The sequence below is a fragment of the Saccopteryx leptura genome, chromosome 6 (assembly GCF_036850995.1).
Source record: "Saccopteryx leptura isolate mSacLep1 chromosome 6, mSacLep1_pri_phased_curated, whole genome shotgun sequence".
Classification (NCBI taxonomy): domain Eukaryota; kingdom Metazoa; phylum Chordata; class Mammalia; order Chiroptera; family Emballonuridae; genus Saccopteryx; species Saccopteryx leptura.
In genome coordinates this window covers 144,526,170-144,553,814 of record NC_089508.1, presented here as the reverse complement: position 1 = coordinate 144,553,814, position 27,645 = coordinate 144,526,170, and the positions used below count along the sequence as shown (strand labels likewise).

At 39.8% G+C, this 27,645-nt stretch overlaps 1 protein-coding gene across 1 annotated transcript in view; it reads right to left on the bottom strand.

Moving 5' to 3' along the window:
* LAMB4 (laminin subunit beta 4) overlaps positions 1-27,645 on the bottom strand; it is a 106,940-nt gene that overhangs the window by 65,896 nt on the left and 13,399 nt on the right. Inside the window, 11 exon segments of the mRNA XM_066342371.1 lie at positions 331-410; positions 2,811-2,920; positions 5,574-5,715; positions 5,717-5,756; positions 18,014-18,200; positions 19,746-19,863; positions 24,486-24,559; positions 24,562-24,699; positions 24,865-24,928; positions 26,186-26,225; positions 26,227-26,366. Of these exon segments, the coding sequence (XP_066198468.1) occupies positions 331-410; positions 2,811-2,920; positions 5,574-5,715; positions 5,717-5,756; positions 18,014-18,200; positions 19,746-19,863; positions 24,486-24,559; positions 24,562-24,699; positions 24,865-24,928; positions 26,186-26,225; positions 26,227-26,366 (1,133 nt within the window).

Here is a 27,645-nt window from a genome sequence, read left to right as displayed (position 1 = left end):
AAACTAGGAAGGGAAGAGTACAGGACTTCTCTTTACAGGGTGGCAAAAGGCTAGGGTTTTAGGCAGGACAGGACACACAGACATCTATCCTGTCATCTCATGGGAGACCCAGGCAGTACAATTGTCATCTTACCCTTGAAAATATTCCAAGTAAAATAAATCAGTTAGGCTCTGGTTAATGTTTCTAGATCATGGCTTTTTGTCGCCCTATGCTTGTCATGAAATAAACTCCACCTATGACCATAAACGTTTCAGAATAAAATGGGCTTTTATGTAGAGATGTAAGTGAGGAATATTGTCACAAAGCTTTTCGTTCATTCGCTGACCTACACATTAGAATAAGCACCTCCAATATCACAGTCACAGGGAGAACATCCACGGACATGGCTTTCCAGTCCCCAGTATCCTGCCTACAGAGAGAAAATTCTAGTTGCTTCAGGTATGAAGATAGTTGCTGCAATTCAGTTGGCACCTATCAGATGGCCACATGGCCTGAACAATCACACAGTTGCCATTTCCCTGCGCATTTAGTAACGATCTTCACGGACACTATCTCCCATTCCAAGGACTTGAAATGAAGGACATAGGCGGGTTTTCTGGGCATTGCTTCAAGCGGAAACGTGATGAAGAGCACACAGCTCCTTCAACACACCCAGTGTAGCCTCAAGCTGGACCGTGTCAGGCCAGTCAGGAGAGGTTCTTCAACTGGCCTATTTGAAACTGCTTTTATATGACCAACAATTCACTAACTGCAAAGTCCCTTGGGACTTTTATTTACACAATACTGAAATGTTTGGGGGTAAAAATAATCAATCAAACTGATTTTGAGCTCTTATATAAATATCACTTGTTTATAAATAAAGTTGTTTTGGCATAACAATCTCTCTCCCTGAGAGTCAGACCTGTTATTTGAGACTTTTCATCATTGCAACATCTTGACCTTTATTCAGTACAAACAACTGGTGAGATACAAACAACTATGTTTTAAATCTGATAAGACTGACTATAAAATGCTCAGAAAAAGACGTTCCCCTCAAATCTCAATTTAACATGCTCAGAAAAAATTAAGCTCTTACTAGGCATGGAACTATTGTTTGAAATGGGACTGTTAAATGTCCATACTTTCTTTTCATCTTGGTAAAATTTTACGCTCAATTTTACTCAAAAAATTTTATTTTAAACATTAAACATTGACATAATTTATTACAAAATGCAGCAAAGGACTTTGAATATTTTTCCCCAAACCAAATTTCAGGTTAGGCAGAAACACTGTGAAATGAACTGCTTCCCTCGGGACGTGTTTGTAACAGCTCCTTGGCAGGGTGTGCTGTCCTGTTGGCCACCTCAGCGTAGGTCCAGGAGCTCTAGGGGGAGGTGTGGATGTGGGGCACCAGGGAGACATATGGGCTCAGCCACAACGGAAGAGGCCCCACAGGCTGGCCCCTGCTGTTATTTTTCTCCTACGAGCACAATCCACTTAACTGCAAACTAGCAGTTACCCTGCCAACAAAAACAGCCCGAGTCTAAGGCTGATTGGAGTGATCTGATGGTATCTTCATGGATCCTGTTGAACAGGTCTGCATGCCTCTTCATGTTGTCCACACATGGTCAGTGGTGGCTCACCTGGCTAAGTGAGACTCCGGGGGGGACACACATGGTCAGCGGCGGCCCTCCTGGCCACGTGAGGCTCGGGGAGGATTGGCATCTCAGAGTGCTTCCTCACACTTATCTCCCTGCTTTCCTGCTGCACCTCCTCTGTTCCATCCTCATATGTTTTCAGTAAAATTACTTAAATATCAGCACACAACTATGTCGTAATAGGCATATGTTTCATATTTATCAGGTACATTTCTTCAGACGCATCAAGGTCACTGTTCTTTTATTGGGTTAAATTTTTGTTTTTCCTTTCTAAAATGTCATGGTGGGCTGCCAAGACTGAAGAGCAAAGAAGAGGGCTGGGTTTGAACTCCCTAATTGTATAACACATTTCTTATGAAGTAAAAATGTTCCATTTGACTAATTTTAGACGTACGTGCTCATATGTTTAGTGGAGTCTGTGAAAAATCCAAGAGTTTATTTCCCACAGGAATCTACAATATATTTAAATCCAAAGTTTTTTGTTGTGGTGGTTGTTTGTTTGTTGTTGTTTTTTAATGAGCTCATCCAAAATATTTCTTAGGCAAGGAGTGGAAGGGACTTCGCCAAGTGAGCTTCTGGCGAAGCAGTGAACGGGCCGTGGGTAGAAGACAGAGGAGGCCGTGTGGTCTGTGGGCCTGAAGAAGGGGCGGTCGATGCTCTTGGACTGTACTGCTTGGCACTTTTAGGTGAACAAAGGATAAAACTATTGACACGAGCTGTATTCCTTATGCTGTACTGATAGTGATGATCTTTTCACAAAGTATGCCTAATCACTATTTTGTATACCTGAAACTAATACAATATTATATGTCAAGTATATTTAAAAATAAATTTTAAAAACCCCAGAAATATCTGTGAAGCATAATAAAGCAAAACACCATAAAATTAAACAAACAAAAATGAATAAAAAAAATTGACGTGGGCATCTGGGTTGGTTTAATGCAATCTGGTAAATGTTGGTGTGCTGGTAAATGTTTAACAAACAGCTCTCTGAGGGAGAGTGGGGGCTGACTTCTAGTGTTTACTGATTTCTGTAGTGTAATACTTTTAGCACAGGTGTATCAAAATACAATAGGACAATGAAAGCAATAAACAAGACAGAATCTCTTCTAGGGAGTAGCAGTAGAAATTGGCATCACTACCTACATGGGAAAACACAAGCAAATACAGACCACGCCTGCCTCACAGTGGGGTCCAGTGGCAAAGGGCTAGCACACGCAGTGGCCTGTGTCCCCATCACAGCTGGAGAGTGGCAGACTCCTCAGAGGGTTACAGTTGCAGGCTGAGAACACAGCATACACAATCATTCATTTCTGTTTCCCCATGTTTGTAAATGTCCTCAGTAGCTCACACTGAGCAAAGCACGTGGCCACAAGAACACAGAACAGCTTGCCCTGCCAAGTTTATTGTTTGCCCGGCTGCATGATTATTGTACTGCACACAACCCTGGGCAGGAAACACTTCCAGAGCCCTCGAGCAGACCTATTCGATGGCATTAGGAGACAAGAAAGCAGAGGAAGTCATTCAAGCTGAGGTCTAGCACTGTTATCCTACTGATGCTGGTGGGCCATTAATTAGGGGCAGGGCTTCTGAGTGTCACAGTTGTTACTGATGGCTCCTTCTCTGGCTGACGTATCTATCCTTTACTCTCTTTCCTTCTGCCTTATTATGTTTTCTTTTCATTTTCTCCTTCTCTTTCTCTTCTACCCATAGACATATGAGTCCTGCTTATGTTATGAAGGCTAGGAAATTATGCTACCAGAGCAAGATACATATTTCTCATGCAGAAAAAACTAGTGTTCATGGGAAAATCCAAATGTTCATCAACTAATGAATGAATAAATGAAGTGAGATGTAGTCATACAGTGGAATATTATTCAGTAATAAAAAGAAATGAAGTACTGATTCATGCTACAACATGGATGAACCTTGAAAACATTATGCTAACTGAAAAAAGCCAACCACAAAAGACCATAACTTATGGGATTCCAGTTTATAAAATGTTCATAGTAGGCAAATCTGTAGAAACAGAAAGTGGATTAGTGCTGCCTAGGGCTGGGGGAGTGGGAGGACAAGGAGGTAGTGGATAGAGAGTATGGGTTCCTATTTTTTCTTTTATGGTAGAATACATGTCACATACAATCTAACCTCTTTACCATTTTAAGTGTACAATGTGGGAGGGTGAGTACGCTCACATGTTGGTGCAATCCAATCTCCAGAACCCTTTTCATCTTGTAAAACTGAAGCTCAGTACCCACTGAATGCCATCTCTCCTCCCCTCTAGCACCTGGCGATCGCCACTCTATATTCTGTTTGTGTGGGGTTGACTATTCTAGGTATTTCATATAAGTGAAATTATACAATGTTTGTCCTTTTGTGTCTGGCTTATTTCATTTAACATGATGCTTTTAAGGTTCATTCACATTGTAGTATGTGTCAGAATTTCCTTCCTTTCTAAGGTTGAATCCTATTCCATTGAATGTACATGTCACATGGTACATACCCCTGTAGTACATACCTATACTGAGTCCCTTCTACCTCTTGGTCATTGTGAACAATGCTATCCTGAATGAGTGTACAAACCTCTCTTCCAGACCGTGCTTTCAAACTTTTGATAATGTAACCAGAAGTAATGCATGAAGTTTCATTTTGAGATAATGAAAACATTCTAAAATTGATTGTAGTAATGGTTACACAACTCAAAATATACTAAAAATCATTGAATTGTACACTTTAAAACGTGAATTGCATGGTATGTGAATTATACCTCACAAAGCTGTTACAAAAGAAACAGACCACTAAAACCACTATTTGGCTTATTCTTGGAGGGCACAGAGTTAGTGAGCCAGGGGAAATGTCTGCAGTGTTGCAGTACAGTGAGAAACTGGTATGACTATATAATGCATCATGCTAAAATTTAATTTTTCCATTAAACCCAAGAAGAAACTTCATTACAGAAAGATTCAGTGCACTGCTCTCTAAACATGGAAATAAGGTACAGTTCTTATATGGACAAAATAATAGACTATAATGCCTGACCAGGTGGTACACTGGATAGAGTATCAACATGAGATGCTGAGGACCCAGGCTCAAAACCCCAAGGTCACTGGCTTGAGCACATGCTCATCTGGCTTGAGTGCAGGTTCACCAGCTTGAGCACAGGGTCACTGGCTTGAGCATGGGATCATAGACATGACCCTATGGTCGCTGGCTTTAGCCCAAAAGTTGCTGGCTTAAAGCCCAAGGCTGCTGGCTTGAGCAAGGGGTCACTGGCTCAGCTGGAGCCCCTCCTTCTCCCATGAAGGCACGTATGAGAAAGCAATCAATGAACAACTAATGTGCCGCAACTATGAGTTGATGCTTCTCATCTCTCTCTCTTCCTATCTGTCTCTGTCTCTAAAAAGATATATATATTTCTCTCTCTAATGCCAAGGGTCTTATTTGGCCCCAGAAAACTCTGAGGTTCTTTCTATTTTCTTACAACCCCTCTCCTGGCTCTTAAATTTTTTCTTTTCTTTGTCAGAGAACATAAAAATACTAGGAGGGGTGTGAGAAGAAAAGGGAGAAGTAAAAAAATAAACTATCACATAAAAATTGCCTAAGAAATCATCAATCTATACAGAAATGCATAACGTGATTTAACAACTCTGTATAGGAGAATCCTAGTGGAGGCCGTTTTTCTAAAGGTTTTGCAATTTGGCTCTAAATTTCTTGGCATGTTCCACTGTTTGCTCCAGCAGAAAAAATGTGAGCTCCCCCTGCTGGTCCCTTATGATAAACTCAGCAAACCACAGAGTACTAAACAAATAACCATATATAATTGATGGGTTTTTGTATCACTTATAAAAACATGACCAAATTTTAGAGCTGACAGAGACAGTGCTAAAGACAGCTTCCAAATACCTGGGCTGGTTGCCCAGCCACTGTTGACTTCCGCTGACAGCCCAGAGGGTCAGTGTCGCTCAGTCCGTAACGGCAGGGCTCGCACTGGTCGCACTTGACTCCTTCCACATTTTCCTTCCAGAGGCACCCGCCAGCCACAGACCCCAATGCAGGCTCACAGTAGCTCACACAAATGTCCCCCTGATATGGTCCCGTCAGGGTCACATTCACAAACTGGGGCACAAGGATGCATTATCTTAGTTAACTGCAAACTGTGGGGAACCTGAAACGTAAGCATAGCGTTTACTCATGCTGTAACTATTTTATTTTGTTTAAATCATTAAATATGTTTAAATAATTAGACAAGTGGGCAAGTGCTGCTCAGAAATAGCTCTCAGATCTCTGGTCTTGGAAAATGAAGAGAAGGTTCATACATTAAAAAGAAGTAAAAAGGCTTTTAAGTGATTCTAAAGTAAGAGGACCAGAGAAAGACAGCTATTATGAACACTGGATGTAAAGAATAGATGGATTCATGGACGTGATAAAAGTGAAGTGGTACCAGGGGGCAGAGGAAGTGGGGGAGGAGGGAGGGAGTAAAGAGGGACAAATATATGGTGATGGAAAATGGGGGATGGATATACAATATAATCAACAGTTCAAATGCTATAGAGATGTTTACCTGAAACATATGTACTCTTATTCATCAATGTCACCCCTTTAAATTTAATTTTCTAAGTAAAATTTAAAAGAGAGAATAGATCAATCACTTGGGGGGGATAGAAATGTTTGGAGCTAGGCAGAGACAGTTGCTGCGCGGCACTGGACAGGAGCACCTCCAGGAAAGAAAGCGGCAGCAGCAAGAAACGTTCATGTCCTTGGTTTCTTTCTGGACATCTGCTGGTGGGGCAAATCTGGAAAGATTCTGGAAAGTGAGATACACCGTCACCTCTAGTAAAGGAGCAACGAAAGTTCCAACTCCTCCCCCTTTCTTTTCCCAGGAGAAACGTGAACAACTGAAGGAAGGAGTGTCATATGATGAATGATGCTGCTGGCGTGGGCAGTTCCAGACAGCAGCAGTTACCCGGAGAGCCTAACTGAGCTGAGGAAGAGCTCTCCAACGGTAGGGCTGCCCACGAAAGCAGCGAGCCCTGGTCAGTGCAGGTATCCGGGCGGAGGCTGGGCACTGTTTGTGGCTTTGGTTTAGAGGACAAGTGCATTGGTAGACATTGGATGAACACTAAGCTTGGTTTCTCATATCTTTGTGGTGCTGTGCTTTCAAAAGATTCCACTTTTAAGGAATGCAATAAAAATAAAAAAATGCATATCCTGTTTCTAAGGAACAATTATGGTCATATTTATATATGTTTGCTTTAGATTAAAAAAAACAAAACGCTCAGATCTAAAGCTATATTTATATAACAACCATTTAGTTTAGTGAGTTTAGTGAAAAAAAACATTCAAACCTGTTGTTTGGTGTCATTGAAGTGATTACAACTGTTTGCTGATGGATTGTGACTAGTCAGAAAATCTTATTATGAAAATACAGCACTGGGTTCTGTTTAGTTTGGAAAAAACTCAATTTTCTTCTAATTAAAGCCAGTTGCCTCCAGAAAGGAAGTAACAAACTATATTCATTTTATAAGTCACCAAAAGGAAAAAGCTCAGCTTTACTTACTTGGGAGACTCTTCGAAGGGTCCGCACTGAGTTCCAGAGCATAATTTAATTATGTACAGAAGCATCCTTTGGGAGATGTGGGTGAGTAGTTAGTAACTTTGCTTTGAAATAACCTTATGTCATGGCCTTTAAGATAGAATTTCAATAAAATCTATTGGTGTCACACAACTTAATTCTGACAAAATTTTATTATCAGTGGTTGAGCCTACCAAATCTTTGGTTTTTTTCTGTATCATATTTGACCATAGAAGACTTAAAATTAGTCAACTCTTATGGCTGGAATCTGACTGTGTAAATATTTAGGGTAAGAAAAACAACTTAGAGAAAATTTATATGAGATTGTTGCTAGTCGGTTTTAATAAACGTCATTTGTATAAAATATACTTAGATACTCACAAACGTGCTTAGGTAAACTGGGAAAACTGGGAGTCATGGTAGTAGTTTTCACGAGCTCCTCATCTGACTTTCCTGGAAACTCCTTGTTTACAAAGAATAGCCTCTTCGTTTCATATCGGGGTACTAGTTTCCTTTCTTTGGTTTCCTTCAAAAGCACCATTTAGTTAAAATAAAGTGGTTTTTAAGGAACAAGACTGTTCAATGTGTTCAAAATGTTTGATTTAGTTATTTCCAATCTTTTTCCATATTCTTAGATGAACTGTTTCAAAACGTATAGTATTTTCCTGATGCCACCTAAGAGAGCAATTTCATCTTCTTTTGTGAACACATAGCTTTTAAAACATGAATAAATGTTGCACGTGCGCACACACGTGTGTGTGTATGTGTGTGTGTGTGTGTGTGTGTGTGTGTGTGTGTATGCATAAGCACACACGATTGAAGATTCTGGTAAAAAAGAAAAAGTAGGACACTTAAGACATTGATTTTTTTTTTTAATAATTTTATTTTTTTAATGGGGTGACATCAATAAATCAGGATACATATATTCAAAGATAACAAGTCCAGGTTATCTTGTCGTTCAATTATGTTGCATACCCATCACCCAAAGTCAGATTGTCCTCTGTCACCTTCTATCTAGTTTTCTTTGTGCCCCACCCCTCCCCCTTTCCCTCTCCCTTTCCCCCCTCCCCCCATAACCACCACACTCTTATCAATGTCTCTTAGTTTCACTTTTATGTCCCACCTACATATGGAATAATGCAGTTCCTGGTTTTTTCTGATTTACCTATTTCGCTTCGTATCATGTTATCAAGATCCCACCATTTTGCTGTAAAAGTTCCGATGTCATCATTTCTTATGGCTGAGTAGTATTCCATAGTGTATATGTGCCACATCTTCTTTATCCAGTCATCTATTGACGGGCTTTTTGGTTGTTTCCATGTCTTGGCCACTGTGAACAATGCTGCAATAAACATGGGGCTGCTTGTGTCTTTACGTATCAATGTTTCTGAGTTTTGGGGGTATATACCCAGTAGAGGGATTGCTGGGTCATAAGGTAGTTCTATTTTCAGTTTTTTGAGGAACCACCATACTTTCTTCCATAATGGTTGTACTACTTTACATTCCCACCAACAGTGTATGACGGTTCCTTTTTCTCCACAGCCTTTCCAACATTTGCTATTACCTGTCTTGTTAATAATAGCTAATCTAACAGGTGTGAGGTGGTATCTCATTGCAGTTTTGATTTGCATTTCTCTAATAGCTAAAGAAGATGAGCATCTTTTCATATATCTGTTGGCCATTTGTATTTCTTCCTGGGAGAAGTGTCTGTTCATATCCTCTTCCCATTTTTTTATTGGATTGTTTGTTTGTTTGTTGTTGAGTTTTATGAGTTCTTTGTATATTTTGGATATTAGGCCCTTATCTGAGCTGTTGTTTGAAAATATCATTTCCCATTTAGTTGGCTGTCTGTTTGTTTTGTTATCAGTTTCTCTTGCTGAGCAAAAACTTCTTAGTCTGATGTAGTCCCATTCATTAATTTTTGCCTTCACTTCTCTTGCCTGTGGAGTCAAATTCATAAAATGCTCTTTAAAACCCAGGTCCATGAGTTGAGTACCTATGTCTTCTTCAATGTACTTAATTGTTTCAGGTCTTATGTTTAGATCTTTGATCCATTTTGAGTTAATTTTAGTACAGGGGGACAAACTGTAGTCCAGTTTCATTCTTTTGCATGTGGCTTTCCAGTTTTCCCAGCACCATTTATTGAAGAGGCTTTCTTTTCTCCATTGTGTGTTGTTGGCCCCTTTATCAAAAATTATTTGACTATGTATATGTGGTTTTATTTCCGGACTTTCTATTCTGTTCCATTGGTCTGAGTGTCTATTTTTCTGCCAATACCATGCTGTTTTGATTGTCGTGGCCCTATAATATAGTTTGAAGTCAGGTATTGTAATGCCCCCAGCTTCATTCTTTTTCTTTAGGATTGCTTTGGCTATTCGGGGTTTTTTATAGTTCCATATAAATCTGATGATTTTTTGCTCTATTTCTTTAAAAAATGTCATTGGAATTTTGATGGGAATTGCATTAAATTTGTAGATTGCTTTGGGTAATATAGCCATCTTGATTATATTTATTCTTCCTAACCAAGAACAAGGAATATTCTTCCATCTCATTATATCTTTTTCGATTTCCCTTAACAATGGTTTATAGTTTTCATTATATAAGTCCTTTACATTCTTTGTTATGTTTATTCCTAAGTATTTTATTTTTTTTGTTGCAATCGTGAAGGGGATTATTCTTTTGAGTTCATTCTCAGTTGTTTCATTGTTGGCATATAGAAAGGCTATTGACTTCTGTATGTTAATTTTGTATCCTGCGACCTTACTATATTGGCTTATTGTTTCTAGTAGTCTTTTTGTGGATTCTTTGGGGTTTTCGATGTATAGGATCATATCATCTGCAAAAAGTGATACCTTTACTTCTTCTTTTCTGATATGGATGCCTTTTATTTCTTTGTCTTGTCTGATTGCTCTGGCTAGAACCTCTAGTACCACATTAAATAAGAGTGGAGAGAGTGGACAACCCTGTCTTGTTCCTGATTTAAGGGGGAAAGCCTTCAGTTTAGTGCCATTTAATATGATGTTAGCTGATGGTTTATCATATATGGCCTTTATCATGTTGAGATATTTTCCTTCTATACCCATTTTGTTGAGAGTCTTAAACATAAAATTATGTTGTATTTTATCGAAAGCCTTTTCTGCGTCTATTGATAAGATCATGTGGTTTTTGTTCTTTGTTTTGTTGATATGGTGTATTATGTTAACCGTTTTACGTATGTTGAACCATCCTTGAGATTCTGGGATGAATCCCACTTGATGATGATGTATTATTTTTTTAATATGTTGTTGTATTTGATTTGCTAGTATTTTGTTTAGTATTTTAGCATCTGTATTCATTAGAGATATTGGTCTGTAGTTTTCTTTTTTTGTGCCATCCTTGCCTGGTTTTGGTATGAGGGTTATGTTGGCCTCATAAAATGTGTTTGGAAGTATTGCTTCTTCTTCAATTTTTTGGAAGACTTTGAGTAGAATAGGAACCAAGTCTTCTTTGAATGTTTGATAAAATTCGCTGGTATAGCCGTCAGGGCCTGGACTTTTATTTTTGGGGAGGTTTTTAATGGTTTTTTCTATTTCTTCTCTACTGATAGGTCGGCTTTCTGCTTCTTCTTGACTCAGTCTAGGAAGGTTGTATTGTTCTAGGAATTTATCCATTTCTTCTAGGTTGTTGAATTTAGTGGCATAAAGTTTTTCATAGTATTCTACAATAATTCTTTGTATATCTACAGTGTCCATGGTGATTTCTCCTCTTTCATTTGGGTTTTGTTTATATGAGTTCTTTCTCTTTTTTCCTTGGTAAGTCTTGCCAAGGGTTTGTCAATTTTGTTGATCTTTTCAAAGAACCAGCTCCTTGTTCTATTAATTTTTTCTATAGTTTTTCTGTTCTCTAATTCATTTATTTCTGCTCTGATTTTTATTATCTCCTTTCTTCAGCTGGTTTTGGGTTGTCTTTGTTCTTCTTTTTCTAGTTCCTTAAGGTGTGAAGTTAAGTGGTTCACTTGGGCTCTCTCTTCTTTGTTCATATATGCCTGAAGTGATATGAACTTCCCTCTTATCACTGCTTTTGCTGCATCCCATAGATTCTGATATGTCATATTGTCATTTTCATTAGTCTGTATATCTTTTGATCTCTGCACTTATTTCTTCTTTGACCCATTCATTTTTTAAAAGTATGTTGTTTAGTTTCCACATTTTTGTGGGTTTTTTTTCGCTGTTTTTTGCAGTTGAATTCTAGTTTCAAGGCTTTATGATCAGAAAATATGCTTGATATAACTTTGATTTTTCTGAATTTGCTGATGTTGTTTTTGTGGCCCAACATATGGTCAATTCTTGAGAATGATCCATGTACACTGGAGAAAAATGTATACTCAGTCACTTTGGGATGAAATGTCCTGTAGATGTCTATCATATCCAGGTGCTCTAGTGTTTTGTTTAAGGCCACTATGTCTTTGTTGATTCTCTGTTTGGATGACCGATCTAGAGCCGTCAGTGGTGTATTGAGGTCTCCAAGTATGATTATATTTTTGTCAGTTTTTGTTTTAAGGTCAATAAGTAGCTGTCTTATATATTTTGGTGCTCCTTGGTTTGGTGCATATATATTAAGAATTGTTATGTCTTCTTGATTCAGTGTCCCCTTAGCCATTATGAAATGGCCATTTTTGTCTCTGAGTACTTTTACTGTCTTGTAGTCAGCATTATCAGATATGAGTATTGCTACGCCTGCTTTTTTTTGGATGTTATTTGCTTGGAGTACTGTTTTCCAGCCTTTCACTTTGAATTTGTTTTTATCCTTGTTACTTAGATGAGTTTCCTGTAGGCAGCGTACAGTTGGATTTTCTTTTTTAATTCATTCTGCTACTCTGTGCCTTTTTATTGGTGAGTTTAATCCATTTACATTTAGTGTAATTATTGACACTTGTGAGTTTTCTATTGCCATTTTATATCTTGCTTTCTGTTAGTATTGTGTCTTGTTTGATCCTTCTCTTTCGTTTTTCTATCTTTTGTTTTTATTTGGTTGTATTCCATACATCTTTCCTCTTTTGCTATCTTTTTTAAATCATGTGCTTCTGTGGGGTTTTTTCAATGGTGGTTACCTTTATGTAATGAAAAGGGTTCCTACCCTGTTCATTGTAGCGAACTATTTTGTGAGTACTTTTGCACTCCATTGTCCTTTGCTACTGTTAATCTCCATCTTCTCCCCCCCTTTCTTTTTGTTGTTGTCACAGTTTAAATTTGGATTTATTGTGTTCTTCTTGGAGCTTTTACTTGTGGCTTTGTTTTTTTTTTTGTTCTTTGTATCTGATTGGAGAACCCCCTTTAGTAATTCCTGGAGTGGGGATTTTCTGATGATAAATTCCCTCATCGTTTCTGTATCTGTGATTGTTTTTATTTCTCCTTCATATTTGAAGGATAGCTTTGATGGGTATAGTATTTGTGGCTGAAAGTTCCTCTCTTTCAGGACTTTAAATATTGGGGTCCACTCTCTTCTAGCTTGTAGAGTTTCTGCTGAGAAATCTGATAATAATCTAATGGGCCTTCCTTTATATGTTGTATTCTTCTTTTTCCTGGCTGCCTTGAGAATTTTTTCTTTGCTGTTGGTTTGTGCCAGTTTCATTATAATGCGCCTTGGAGTAGGTTTGTTGGGGTTAAGAAAACTCGGAGTTCTGTTTGCCTCTAGAATTTGAGGTTTTAGTTCTTTCCACAGGCTTGGGAAGTTCTCATCTATTATTTGTTTGAGTATGTTCTCCATTCCATTTTCTCTCTCTTCTCCCTCTGATATACCTATTATTCTTATGTTATTCTTTTTGATGCAGTCTGATAATTCTTGTAGGGCTATCTTATTTTTTTTAATTTTTGAGTCTGTTTCTTCTTCTCTCTGTTGTGCCTCAAGTTGCTTGTCTTCTATTTCACTAATCCTCTCTTCTATCTGACCTGTTCTATTAGCTAAGCTTGTTACTTCATTTTTCAGCTCGTGAATTGAGTTTTTCATCTCTGTTTGATTTGTTTTTATAGTTTCAATTTCCTTGGAAATATATTCTTTGTGTTCATTGAGTTGTTTTCTGAGCTCCCTAAATTACCTTTCTGTGTTTTCTTGTATATCTTGGAGTATTTTTAGGATTTCTATCTTGAATTCTCTGCCATTTAGCTCCAAGGTTTCCAATATATTAAATTTTTTCTCCATAGATTTTTCCTCATCTAGCTGTGTTACCTCTCTTTCTTTTGTATCCATGATATTCGATTTTCTCTTCCTTAATGGCATCTGAGGGTGGTTTTGTTGATAGTATTAATGAGATTTAATAAATAATAAAAAGTTAAAAAAATAAAAAATCGAAAAGAGTTGGTTTTTTTTAAAAAAATTAATAATGAAATAAAGAAAAATAAAATAAAATAAAAATTAAAAAAAAAGGAAATTATTCCCCCCCTCCTCTTTTCCTCTCCTCTCCTCTCCCCTCTTTCTTGAGAAAATCTTGTGGTGAACTGTGAATTATAACAAACAATGCCTGTAATGGAGGGCCTGAATTGGGGAAAAGTAATAAAGGGGGAAAAAAAATAGGAAGAAAAAAGAAGGGGGTATGGTCCCACAAAAAGCAAATAAGGAAAAAATTTGGGTCAAGAATAAAATGATTTGCTTTTAGGTGTTGGTTGACTAAGGTTTATGATGAGAGGAATAAGAGGGAAACAGAAAAATGGGGGGACAAATTAAAAAATTACTATTGTATTTAGTGGAACAAGAACTAGATAAAATGGAGAGCCAGGGATGGGAGCACTGCTAGTGAGTTAAAAAGGTGAAGTAAAAACCCCCCAAAATGCCACAAACATAAATTTGAGTTTCAGATAAGATAATTTGTTTGTTATTGAGGTTTGAATGAGAGGAGATGTAAAGGAGAAAGGAAGAAACTAATATAGAGGGAGAAAAGAAAGAGAGAGAGAGAAAAAAAGAGGGAACCACTAAAAGAAGAAAAAAGAAAAAAGAGGAGAGAGAGAGAGAGAGAGAGAGAGAGAGAGAGAGTTAAGGGTTTTGGAGTGCAACCCTCATAGAGAGAAAGGAAGAGGAAAGAAAAGATAATGGGAGATGTAACACTTATGGGTAGTGTAGTTCAAGGAGAGGAGAGAGTAAGACCGGCAGAGAGTTAATTGGCCAAATTGGAGGAGGAAAAAAAATATCAAGAATGAAGATAAGAGAAACAAACGAACAAATATAATAAAATGGGATAGGTTATAAAGTCTGTAGATTATTCTTGATTTTGAGAGGTTATCTTCTTGCTTTTTCTTTTCTCTCCCTCTTCCTAGTTGGTGACTCTGTACCCCGGGTTCTGCCCCTTTGGCATGCTCAGGTAGAGGTTTGCAGTTGATAAGTCTCTATGGCGATGTCATGTATTGTGCTTCAGTGTCATTGGCAGTCGAGGCTCATTAGCATTTATAGGCTCCGACAGTGAGAGAGTCCGTGTTCCTGAAGCCTTTCTCCTAGTCTTTCCTTCCTCAATTAGTAGCCTGATAATCCAGCTATGGCATTGCTGCTGCCTCTGCCTGGATAGTAAGAGGCTCAAAGAGCTGGCCACTCCCCACTCTATTCCCACTCAGCACAGGGCTCTGGGTAAGGCTCAGTCAGTCAGAGCTGCTAGCATAATCAGGCAGGGTTTCCGCCCACTCAAAGACCTCTGGCTCTGCCACTCTGTCCAGTAACACAGGCGGGCGCCCACTTCCGGGGCGCTTGGAGTAAACTCTCACTCACTATCTGCGCACGCAGACCAGGGTATCCGGCCAGCAGTCTCACGCTCTGAGTGAAATCCCCAACCGCATGGAAAAGTTCCAGCGTTGGAATTGGCTCTCGCTCCGTCCCCGTGCATGGCTTTTGCAAGGGGCTGGGGCGGCCTGAGATTCCGCTTTGGCCCACACAAAGGCCCCTGACTCTGCTCCTCTGTGCGATAACACGGGCGTGCACTGCCGAGGCATTCGGAGGAATCTCTCACTATCTGCGTGCGCAGACCAGGATATCAGGCTGGCCGCGTTTCCCTCTGAGTGAAACCCCCACCAGCACGGAAAAGTTCCACCATTGGAATTAGTTCTCGCTCCTTCCTGTGCGCGGCTTTCCCAGGGCGCTGGGGCTGCCCAGAGATTCCGCTTTCGGCCCACACAAAGGCTTCTGACTCTGCCTCTCTGTGGGGTAACACGGGCACCCACTCCCGGGGCTTTGGAAGAAATCTCTCGCCCACTATCTGCGCGCGCCGACCAGGAGATCGGGTAAAATGGCTGCCCCGCTTTTCTTTCTTTGTCTGAGTTTGGCACGAGTGTTAGCTTGTATTGCCCGGGTTGCCACAGGAACAGTTTTTCCTTGGCTTGGATCTCCGTGCCACAGCCTGGTTCGGCCGTTTGTGCCGCGGCCTGGATCTATTCACCCCCTTTGCCCGCCTCAGTTTCTATATTCACAGATCCCAGAGAAAGCCGCCCTGTTTAGGTTAGTGAGGAAGGCAGAGTATTTCTTACTCCCTATTTCCTTCGGGGTTTGGTTATATATTTAGCCAATTTTTCGCTCGACCATACCTTCGAGTGTATTGCGAAACATCTGGAGGCTCCAAGGTTAGTTTTTTCTGTTTCTGGTTGAAGATCTTGTTGAGTTTTGGGGGAGATTTATCAGTATCGCTTCCTACCCTGCCATTACTCTGACGTCATCCTCCAGGACATTAATTTTAAAAGAAATTTTTTTCTGAGAATCCAGTTCTTCGTATAATTTTGAATAGGCCTTCTGAGGAAAAGTTTTATGTAATCAGGTACCTACTAAGTAATCTTGAGCAAAACAAAATTCATTTATACTTTTCTTAGATGATTTAAAGTTTGAAATCTAGAAAATTGTATGTATTCGGGTTGCTACTGAATTACTTTTGTATAGGACTTTATTTTATGTATTACGATTATATAAAGTTTGAAATTCTAGTGTCAAAGCAAGTCCCCCACCCAACATAATATTATAATGATGACATAGCCTGGGAAGCAGGACCTCTGGGTCCTGAGAGGCAGTTTTCCATGGGTCCTGGGCTCCGGACTGTTTTTGCTGTGTGTGTGAACGCAGCACGGTGTCGACTGCTCTCTGTGCAGGCCACGTTTCAGGACTATGTTCACCACAAGCTGCCCTGTGGTACGTTTCCCCCAGACAAAGAACAAGCTGCTTCCATTGCTATGAAAGCAATGAATCCTCTGACCCTCTGCTCTGTGCTCTTTGGCTATGAGATGAACTCATTCGGTGTACAAAATCCACCTGGTATCCTTCGAGTTGCCTCAGGGGACTGGGGACTGGGGAACTCACACCAGTATACACACCTTGTTGCTTGCTGTGCCACGAGTAATCAAGTCTTCTGTCTTTGACCCAGGAATTTCATGTTCTCCTCCAGCATCCCTGGAACAATGAATAATAGGCCAGCTTGTTAGTCTGTAAGCAGAGTTAAGATCTCAGACCTAGTAACTAGCACGGGGGTTTCGAAATCGGGTTGGAGTATTTAGCAATGCTTGGACTAGAAAGGGGCCAGCAAGGTGCCGAGAGCACAAAGTATAGGGAAGCACTCCCTGTCAGCTCAGTGCATGTGGCAAGGGGCAGCCCCATGCGTACATGACTGAGAGAATGCTTTCTTAAATCTGGGGGCCTAGGTGCTTTGTTTGCCTCACTCTACTTTCACTCCTGCAGGGAAATGCAAACTAAAATAATGGTGCCTTTGAGCAGCAAAAATTAGAACACGATAAAACTAAGAGTTGGCACAGAACTCTCCTAAGCTCTTGGTGAGTTTTTTAATTGGCACAGCTGCGGAGGGGACAAGTCAGTATTGTCTCATCAATTTGAAGAGGTTCATTTTATGTCCCAGTAATTGCACTGCTCGGTGTGACTCTTAGGGGCAGTCTTCACGCACGTGCACAAGGCCACACATGTGACTATTGTAGCACCAAAAGGAAAACAGACAAATAGGTTTTATCTGATTTATAGGAAGGAAGGAACTGCACACAGAAATTAAAGTAGGAGAACTAGACCACCTGATAAGGACAACTCTTAAAAATATATAATGTTGAACAAAATACTCAAGGATGCATACAGCATAACATTGTTTACCTAAAGTTTGAAAATATGGCAATATATACTGTTTGTAGGTAAAATATGTGTGAAAGTATAAAAATAAGCATGGCAATAACTTCCAAATATATTAATTTATCACCAGAAAGAAAGGCAGGCAAAGGTTGGGCGTGCACCCAGGATATCTCTAGTGCCTGCTGTGTCTTATTAAAGTCTGGGAGGTGACAGGGTGAGATATTATGTCTTGACAAAGCTGGTGGTGGTTATAAGGGCATTTACTATATTATTCTGTTTTATATATGCCTGAAATATTTTATTTTTAAAAGTTAAGATTAAAGATAAAATGAAAAAATTTTAAAGTTAAAAAAAATGTTAATAGCACATATATCATAACAAAATTGAATCGTCTGCGGCCAAAGGTGGCCGATTTCAGAAGTCAGTCACTTGCTGGAGTGGACCTCATGACACTCTGGGTGTCTGCCCATATTCGGAACCCCCACCCTCCTGAATGGATCCAGAAGTTTCCTGGTTCCCAGGATGAGCCACTTGTACAGGACCACAGGGTGGACCTGGGTTCTCTGGCCCAGTTATTGTTAAGAGAAAGAAATGCCCTTAGAGGTCAATGGCTTTGCAATGGGCCCACCTCCTGGGAAGACAGAGGGGAGGGGAAGCCCCTCCTCTCCCCTCCCCCTGGACAAGCTCCCCCAGCATTTGCTCAGAGTGGGAAGGTGCATCCCAGGCTGGGACTTGTGCAGGCACGCCTATGGATCTGAGATGGCCTTTTGCGGGTCCCTGAAGAAGAGCAGCCTGCAGTGATGGCAGTGCTGGCCCCCCGTGTGGTGCTGGCAGTCTTCGCACATGCCCCTGCAGATCCCGCCACTGTCCAGGTACACCACCACATCGAAGTGACAGCGGTCAGAGTGGCTGTTACAGCTGCAAGCTGGGGAAGGAGAAGGGTGATCAAGATCATGCAGGGCTGGGAGTGGCCCAGCCAGCCTTGCACCCTGACTCCTGTGTCTCCCCTCCTCTGCTTCCCATGCCCCTCGCCCAGGGGACACACCAGCTCACAGGCACATTAGGTGCTGCAAGAGGGTCAGTCTGGTACTCTTACTCAGCTCATATACTCTCCATAAAATATGTTCCCCAAATGTTTAATATTTAGGTAACTATTTTAATCAAGTAAACAAAAGTAAATCATTTGGGTAAATGAGAAGACTTAAAGTACAATTTTTTTGTTGTTATTCAGTAAAGACTCCTTTTACTCACATGCATTGTAATTTTGAACTTTTTACATCATGTGTTCTGTAGGCACAGGGATTGTAATGTGAGATGCTGAAACTGTCTTTGGTCTTTCCTCCCCTGTGGGCCTGGGAGCTAGAGGGGCCTCGGGGGGCTCTCATCCCACTGGGGGCTCCACCAGCATCCAGGAGAAGGGCTGTTGGGACAAATTTGTTTGTCTTGCTGGTAATGTCTATGCCCATGGTCTTGCTGGATATTTTCTCGGTATACAGCATAAACACTGCTGAGTCTTTCGTACTGTGACTCACGGGTGGCCTCTTCCATGAGTTCTTCTAGTGACCTTACTCCCTCATCTTATTTTCCCATGTCTGGGAAAAGAAACTGCACAACAAGTTTGTTTGGAAGTTCATCACAATTTAGAGGCAGCAAATACATCACAAAAAAACCTCCATCTCATTAGCCTAAATATTTTATAAAAAGCACAACAGCCTGTCAAAGTCAAACCTAGACCTCATTTTTTCTATTTTTTGACCTATAAGTTTAAGGCAGGGGTTGGGAAACTTTTTGGCTGAGAGAGCCACGAACGCCACGTATTTTAAAAATGTAATTCTGTGAGAGCCATACAATGACCCATGTACATTACGTATTATTCAATAAAAATTTGATGTTGTCCCACAGGACAGCTGTGATTGGCTCCAACCACCCATAACCATGAACATGAGCGGTAGGAAATGAATGAATTGTAATACATGAGAATGTTTTATATTTTTAATGTTATTATTTTTTTATTAAAGATTTGTCTGCGAGCCAGATGCAGCCATCAAAAGAGCCACATCTGGATCGTGAGCCATAGGTTCCCGACCCCTGTTTTAAGGTCACATTCATGCAGTGTACGATATTCAGGAAAATATATAGTAGGGATCTCTGTACTGAATCTAGTACTCGCCCAATTCCTAGATGGCACCATCCCACTGATATTATTATTACACGGCTCTGTCCCTTTCCTAGAAAGGGATCACCACTCCTTTTGTTTCATTTTTCAAATTAATGGTAATTCTTGGTGTGAACATTTGAGTCTTGGTGTTTCTTCCATGTGAGGTAATGGGAGACATTAGCACATCACACAATCAGAGCTGGAAGCCACAAGTTCACCACCACTGTTTCCTGCAGTCCAAGTGAACTAAATATTCTTCAATAAAAGAACAGAGAGCACACTCAGTCTGTGCTGAGAACCCTCTCCTCTCACCTCTGCAGGTTCTGTCCTGGGGCTGCAGCCAGCCTCCATGGAGCGTCTGGAAGAAATCCTTGCACCACTCACAGTTCAGGCCATCTGTATTGTGTTGACAGACACACCGGCCATGAGCCTGCAGTTTGTGATAAACAGTGTTAAAAGTGGGCTCATCTGTGAGAACCCTGCAGTTCTTTCAATGAAAAATTAAATACCAGGCCATTGGCCTCTCTGAGTATTAGTTTCCCATTTGTTAGTTATGATACCAACCAGGACTATCTGTCATTATTTGCTTAATTAGCTTTTACAATTTAAACATTCAAGATGTTTAGTAAACATTTACTATAAATTGTTCTGGTATTTCTGAATACTAGTTTCAGAACTGCATGTTGCAGCCCTCAGCGGAACATGGGATAGGATGGTGTCTGTGTCTGTGTGTGTGTCCAGGGTGGTTCAGAAGCATAAAGGAAAGGAAGGAATTAGAAAACAGAAGGAAACAAGAAAGATGTATGCATTTCCACAAGATACCCTAAATGGGTTCACAAGGAGAAGTCCTGTTTCCAGGAGCACATGGAGACAGCTGAGTAAGAAGGTATAGTAGCCTCGGTGTCAAGCCATGTCTGATTACAACTAATAGTTTTAAATTACTTAGTAGACACCCCTCAGGACTCTGCATGACAATACAATTCTACTACATTGATCTTTAAGTCTATTGCACTATGAAGACAAAAGCACTCATAGTGTAAGGCTGTTAGTTGGAGTAACTATCTTTACAATGATCAGATATTATTTAAACATGTTGGCACTGAACACAACAGACCTTCCATAAATTTTTGTGAGAGAATGTCTGAGAAATTATGGGTCCTCCCCACCAAATCTCCATTCTCTAAAAAACAAATATCAAAAAGAGAGCAAGGAAAGATTCACCCGAAAGTAGCAGAACATACATTCTTTTCAAGTGCTCATGGTACATTTTCCAGGATAGACCACATGTTAGGACACAAAATGAGTCTCAATAAGTTTAAGAAGATGGAAATCATATCACATATCTTCTCTGATCACAATGGCATGAAACTAGAAATCAACTACAACTGAAAAACATTAAACACTTGGAAACTATAAAGCATATTATTAAATAACAAATGGATTAACAATGAGATCAAGGAAGAAATAAAAAAATTTCCTTGAAACAAATGAAAATGAGCATACAGCCACTCAAAATTTATGGGACACAGCAATAGCGGTCCTGAGAGGGAAGTTCATAGCATTACAGGGACACCTTAAGAAGCAAGAAAAAGATAAATAAAGAACCTAACCCTGCACCTAAAAAAAACTAGAAAAAAACAGCAAGTAAAGCCCAGAGAAAGTAGACAGAAGGAAATAATAAAGATCAGAGTGGAAATAAATGACATAGAGGCTAAAGAAACAATACAGAAGATCAATGAAACCAGAGCTGCTTCTTCAAAAAGGTAAACAAGATTGATGAACCTTTAACCAGACTCACCAAGAAAAAAATAGAGAGGACTCAGAAAAATAAAATTAGAAATGAGAGTGGAGAAGTAACTACTGACACCACAGAAATACAAAGGATTGTAAGAAAAATGCTATGAAGAACTGTATACAAAAAAATTAGACAACCTAGGTGAAATGGAAACATATAACCTTTCAAAAATCAATCTGGAAGAATCGGAAAACCTAAACAGACCAATTACAACAAATGAGATAGAAACAGTTATCAAAAAACTCCCAACAAACAAAAGTCCTGGACCAGATGGCTTCACAGGTGAATTCTACCAAATATTCAAAGAAGAACTAACTCCTATCGTTCTCAAGAAATTCAAGAGCAGGGAAGACTTCCAAGATCCTTTTATGAGGTGAGCATAATCCTCATTTCAAAACCAGGCAAAGACACTACAAAGAAAGAAAACTATACACCAATATCCCTGATGAATATAGATGCTAAAATTGTCAACAAAATATTAGCAAACTGGATCCAGCAATACATGAAAAAAACATCATACATTATGATCAAGTGGGATTTATTCTGAGGAGGCAATGTTGGTACAATATTTGCAAATCAATCAATGTGATTCATCATATAAACAAAAGGAAGGAGAAAAACCTCATGATAATATCAATAGATGCAGAAAAAGCATTTGATAAAATCCAGCACCCATTCATGATCAAAACTCTCAGCAAAGTGAGAATACAGAAAACGTACCTAAACATGATAAAAGCCATCTATGACAAACCCACAGCCAACATCATACTAAATGGGCAAAAATTAAAAGCAATCACCTTAAGATCAGGAACTAGGCAGGGGTGCCCCCTTTCACCACTCTTATTTAACATAGTTCTGGAAGTCCTAGCCACAGCAATCAGACAAGAAAAAGAAATAAAAGGCATCCAAATTGGAAAAGAAGAAGTAAAACTATCATTATTTGCTGATGATATGATACTGTACATAGAAAACCCTAAAGTCTCAGTAAAAAAACTACTGGACCTGATAAATGAATTCAGCAAAGTAGCAAGACAAAAGTAATATTCAGAAATCAGAGGCATTTTTATACACCAACAATGAACTGTCTGAAAGAGAAATTAAGAAAACAATCCCCTTCACTACTGCAACAACAAAAAATAAAGTACCTAGGAGTAAATTTAACCAAGGAAGTTAAAGATTTATACTCGGAAAATTATAAAACATTGATAAAGGAAATCAAGGAAGATACAAACAAGTGGAAGCATATACCATGTTCATGGATAGGAAGAATAAACATCATTAAAATGTCTATATTACCTAAAGCAATTTATAAATTCAATGCAATTCCTATTAAAATACCAATGGTATACTTGAAGATATAGAACAAATATTCCAAAAGTTTATACGGAATGAAAAAAGAACACGAGTAGCCTCAGCAATCCTGAAAAAGAAGAATAAAGTGGGTGGTATCACACTTCCTTATATCAAGTTATACTACAAGGCCATTGTACTCAAAACAGCCTGGTACTGGCATAAGAGCAGGCATATAGATCAATGGAACAGAACAGAGAACCCAGAAATAAACCCACAGCTCTATGGACAACTGATATTTGACAAAGGGGGTAAGAGCATACATGGAGTAAAGACAGTCTCTTTAACAAATGGTGTTGGGAAAATTGGACAGATATTTGCAAAAAAATGAAACTAGACCACCAACTTACACTATTTACAAAGTTAAACTCAAAATGGATAAAAGACTTAAATGTAAGTCATGAAACCACAATCATCTCGGAAGAAAACTTAGGCATTAAGCTCTCCGACATCTCTTGCAGCAATATATTTGCTAATTTTTCTCCATGGGCAAGTGAAATAAAGGACAGGAAAAAAAAATGGGACTATATCAAACTAAAAAGCTTTTGCACAGCTAAAGACAATATGAACAAAATAAAAAGACAAACCACACAATGGGAGAACATATTTGACAATACGTCTGATAAGGGGTTGATAACCAAAGTTTATAAAGAACTGGTAAAACTCAACACCAGGAAGGTAAACAATCCAATCAAAAAATGGGCAAAAGAAATGAATAGACACTTGTCCAAAGAGGACATACAAATGAAAAAATATTCGACATCACTAATCATTAGAGAAATGCAAATTAAAACCGCAATGAGATACCACCTCACACCAGTCAGAATGGCGCTCATTAATAAAACAACACAGAGTAAGTGCTGGCGAGGATGTTGAGAAAAGGGAACCCTCCTGCACTGCTGGTGGGAATGCAGACTGATGCAGCCACTGTGGAAAACAGTATGGAGATTCCTCAAAAAATTAAAAATGGAACTGCCTTTTGACCCAGCTATCCCACTTTTAAGAATATATCCCAAGAGCACCACATCACTGATTCAAAAGAATTTATTATGATTATAAAAATGTTTATGGCAGCATTGTTTACAATAGCCAAGATCTGGAAACAGCCCGAGTGTCTGTCAGTGGATGAGTGGATTAAAAAGCAGTGGTTCATATACACTATGGAATACTACACGGCCATGAAAAAGAAGGAAATCTTACCTTTTGTGACAACATGGATAGACCTGGAAACTATTATGCTAAGTGAAATAAGCCAGGCAGAGAAAGAAAAATGTCATATGACCTCACGTATTTGAGGAATCTAATGAACAATGTGAACTGAGGAATGGAATAGAGACAGAGGCAGGATCAAAGTGACCAGAGGCGGGAATAGAGACAGAGGCGGGATCAGAGGGAAAGTAGTCAGAGGGAAAGGGGATGAGAAGATGGGATCAGAGAAGGGAAAGAAATTGGTGAAATTATATACACATAACACACCGTTATAGAGAGCAGAAAAGCAAATCATGGAGGGAAGGGGGGAAGGCGTTGGGGGAGGGGGCAAGGAGGGTGTCGAGGGGAACAAGGGTGTGGAGGGGAGATATATTTGGTGGGACATTTGAATCTATGTAAACACAATAAATTAAAATCAATCAAAAGTAAAAGAAAGAGCAAGAAGGGCTCTTAAAATTGTAAGTTATAAATTCTAGTCACACATTCAATAATGCCTATATGTAGTAGAATTCACAAGAATTTCCCAAGAGACCTGAAGCCCCCCCCCCCCCCAGATGGCCTCTCAGGTTAAGCTGAAGCATCCTGCCCCAACACAAGCCTGGCACTTTGTTGCTCCCCACATAGAAAGTCTGGTCTGCACCAAGCACCAGGACAGTGACGGGCAGGCAGGGGAGGCACCTGTTCTTCTGAACTGTTACCATTCCAGGAGGACGGTACATGTCTCCCAGCACGTGCTGCATGGGGCCACACTCGCTCGCATGGCCATTGCAAAACAGCTGCCCTGAACCACCATCTCATACAGAGCATAGTAGTATTTATCAAGGAAATCCTTTTCCCTCCTTCCAAGCAAAGTATCCCCAAGGGTGTGGAGTTTGGTAAAGTTTATTCTCAGGTTTGTTAATGTGACAAGGTCTAGAAAAAAAAAGAAAAATAATAAAAATAATGGATCAAAGTGCATTTAGGTTGTATCAGGTCAAGGTGATACTTGACTGGCATCCCCTTCATGTAATAACAAAAAATACTGCTAACCTGGGACATTAGAAAAGAAATTGATGAATTGAATAAAGCAATTCATACCCTGGATGTAGGGACTGTAGAGGTTTTCTATTTCAAAGCTGGGATCCAAAACTTTTAAAACAACCTGTAAAACAAATGTAGGTAAATTTAAACTATTTTACCCTAAAACCTTATTGTTAGATAGTAGACTCTTAGAGCAGAGATCCTGATCTTAGAAGAAGGTTGAGCTAGCATAGGACACAGGCTATCGTTGGGTTCTCATATGAATAGAAGTACCAAGAAGGAAAATGGAAGTTTTAAACATTCATTTTGGTTCTGTGGTTCTGTAGGCAGAAGCTGTGATACCACCGGTGAAAGGACGCTGCTCTGGGTTGGGTGGAATTATTTGCCACAATTCAGCAAGTCATCATCAATCTGAATCTGGCAGGGAATTCTAGAGCCACCAATTCTTTCTACTATACCTGATAATACTTGCCAGCCCCAGTCCTACCCTGACCCTTTGCCAGCTGCCAGCTGTGCTCTGGGGGATGTTCCTGGCAGATTCTACTTGAGTGGTGGTTTGTAGAGCACGGAGATTAGACAATTGACCTAGGGTTGCACTAGCTTATATTCGCCCTTGCAAGGGTTAAACAGGTGCCCCTCCCTCTGGATCCCTGTGCCCTGCTATCCAGCGGGATTTTATCCCCTGCTCACCTTCAGCTGGGCACTCTATGTGGGACTATTTTTTAGAAGGTATTTATACTGCTTACAAAAATTAGGGGATAGTTTATAGCTTCATATTCATTTTGAATATTCCTTAATTTTTTTTGTATTTTTCTGAAGTTGGAAACGGGGAGGCGGTCAGACAGACTCCCGCATGCACCCAACTGGGATCCACCCAGCATGCCCACCAGGGGGCGATGCTCTGCCCATCTGGGGGATCGCTCTGTTGCAACCAGAGCCATTCTAGCGCCTGAGGCAGAGGCCATGGAGCCATCCTCAGCACCCAGGCCAACTTTGCTCCAATGAAGCCTTGGCTGCGGGAGAAAGGAAGAGAGAGACAGAGAGGAAGGAGAGGGGGAAGGGTGGAGAAGCAGATGGGTGCTTCTCCTGTGTGCCCTGGCCAGGAATTGAACCTGGGACTCCTGCACACCAGGCTGACGCTCTACCACTGAGCCAACCAGCCAGGGCAAATATTCCTTAATTTTTGTGAGTGTTATATTATTGATCTGAATTTGAGATGAATTCTGGATTCATTTCAATTTAAACTCTATCATTCTTAAAAACCAACAGCTTAAGTTATAGTCCAGCAAACACTACCTAAATTGTTTTCATCTAAATTAACCACATTAACAAAAAGGGTTTATTTTACATCAGAGAAATCCAAGAAAGGAAATGCTACCTTGCTGCCAATTGATGGTTCTATGTCTGAATATTTAGAGGTCTCCCACACCGTGGGCCTGGCCAGATATAATGTTGGGAAAGGAAGTAGTAGCACAGTCTTCTGCAAAATATTTAGACACTTTCCAGGTGCGTCCATAGTCTGTGGAAAGTTCAACTAACATTGCAGCAGGCCGAAAAGTCTATGGAAAAAGTGAATTAAACCTGTAATGCTTCACAAAGAAAGATTTTATTACCGATTTCAGATTGAATGTGTCTATTTTCTAATGCTATGTTCTCAAACCTTATTTGTAGCCTTTAAAATCTCTTTACAATGACCATACCAAAATCTCTTTCCAGAAGTGGCCAGGTATTTATGAACACATATTTTGCTCTAGAATCTAATTTCATTTTTTAAATGTTAATGGCCACATGATTTATTGATTGAAAAAGATCACACATTAATTTTTAAAAAGCTAATGTAATGGAAGTTTTATAGCAATATGCTTGTGGATTTTTTTTTTTTAATGAAGTGAGAGGCAGGAGGCTAAGAGACAGACTTCTGCATATGCCCTAACTGGGATCCACCTGGTAAGCCCCCTACAGGGCAATGCTCTGCCCATCTGGAGCAACTGCTCCATCATTCAGCAACCAAGCTATTTCAGCCCCTGAGGCAAAGCCATGGAGCCATCCTCAGCACCCGGGGCCAACTTGCTCGAACCATTCAAGCCATGGCTGCAGGAGAAGAACAGAGAGAGAGAGAGAGAGAGAGAGAGAGAGAAGAGGGAGGGGTAAAGAAGCAGATGAACACTTCTCCTGTGTGCCCTGACTGGGAATCAAAGCTGGGACTTCCACATGCAGGGCCAATGCTCTACCACTGAGCCAACTTGTTGGGGCTGTTTGCTAGGGCTGCTTTTTTTTTTTGGCCATTTAGAATGATTTTCCTCTGGCCAACTCTTATAGATCCTTGAAAATTGACCATGAGGCCTTTCTGGATTTCCCAGAGCAGACTTAGCCCTAGCATTCTAACCATACATCTATGTACCTATCACCTTATACTATAATTTTAAATTTATGTATGTGCTGGTATCCATTACTAGACTTGAACTCTTTGAGGCAAAGACTAGTGGTTTCATTTTTCATTTTTATAACTTTTTATTTTATATTCATTTTTTTTACTACCACAACTTAGCACCAGGCCTGACATCAAAATTAGAATTTTTATAAATGATTATAGAATGATAATAGCATAGGATTTTTACTGGCATCTCACTAACCTTAGCAAGGACCCTTTAATTTCCCTTCCTCTTTTGATTACAATCTTTCCACATTTCCCTAAATAATTTCCAGTTCCTGAATAACTTCTAGTCCATTTTCTTCTGAAAGTTAACTTTCTTGACCTGTGGTCTCTATCCCCCAGGCTTGGTGTTTCCCTTTTTACTATATCTTTTAATTTCTTTTTTGACCCTGTAAGTATTAATT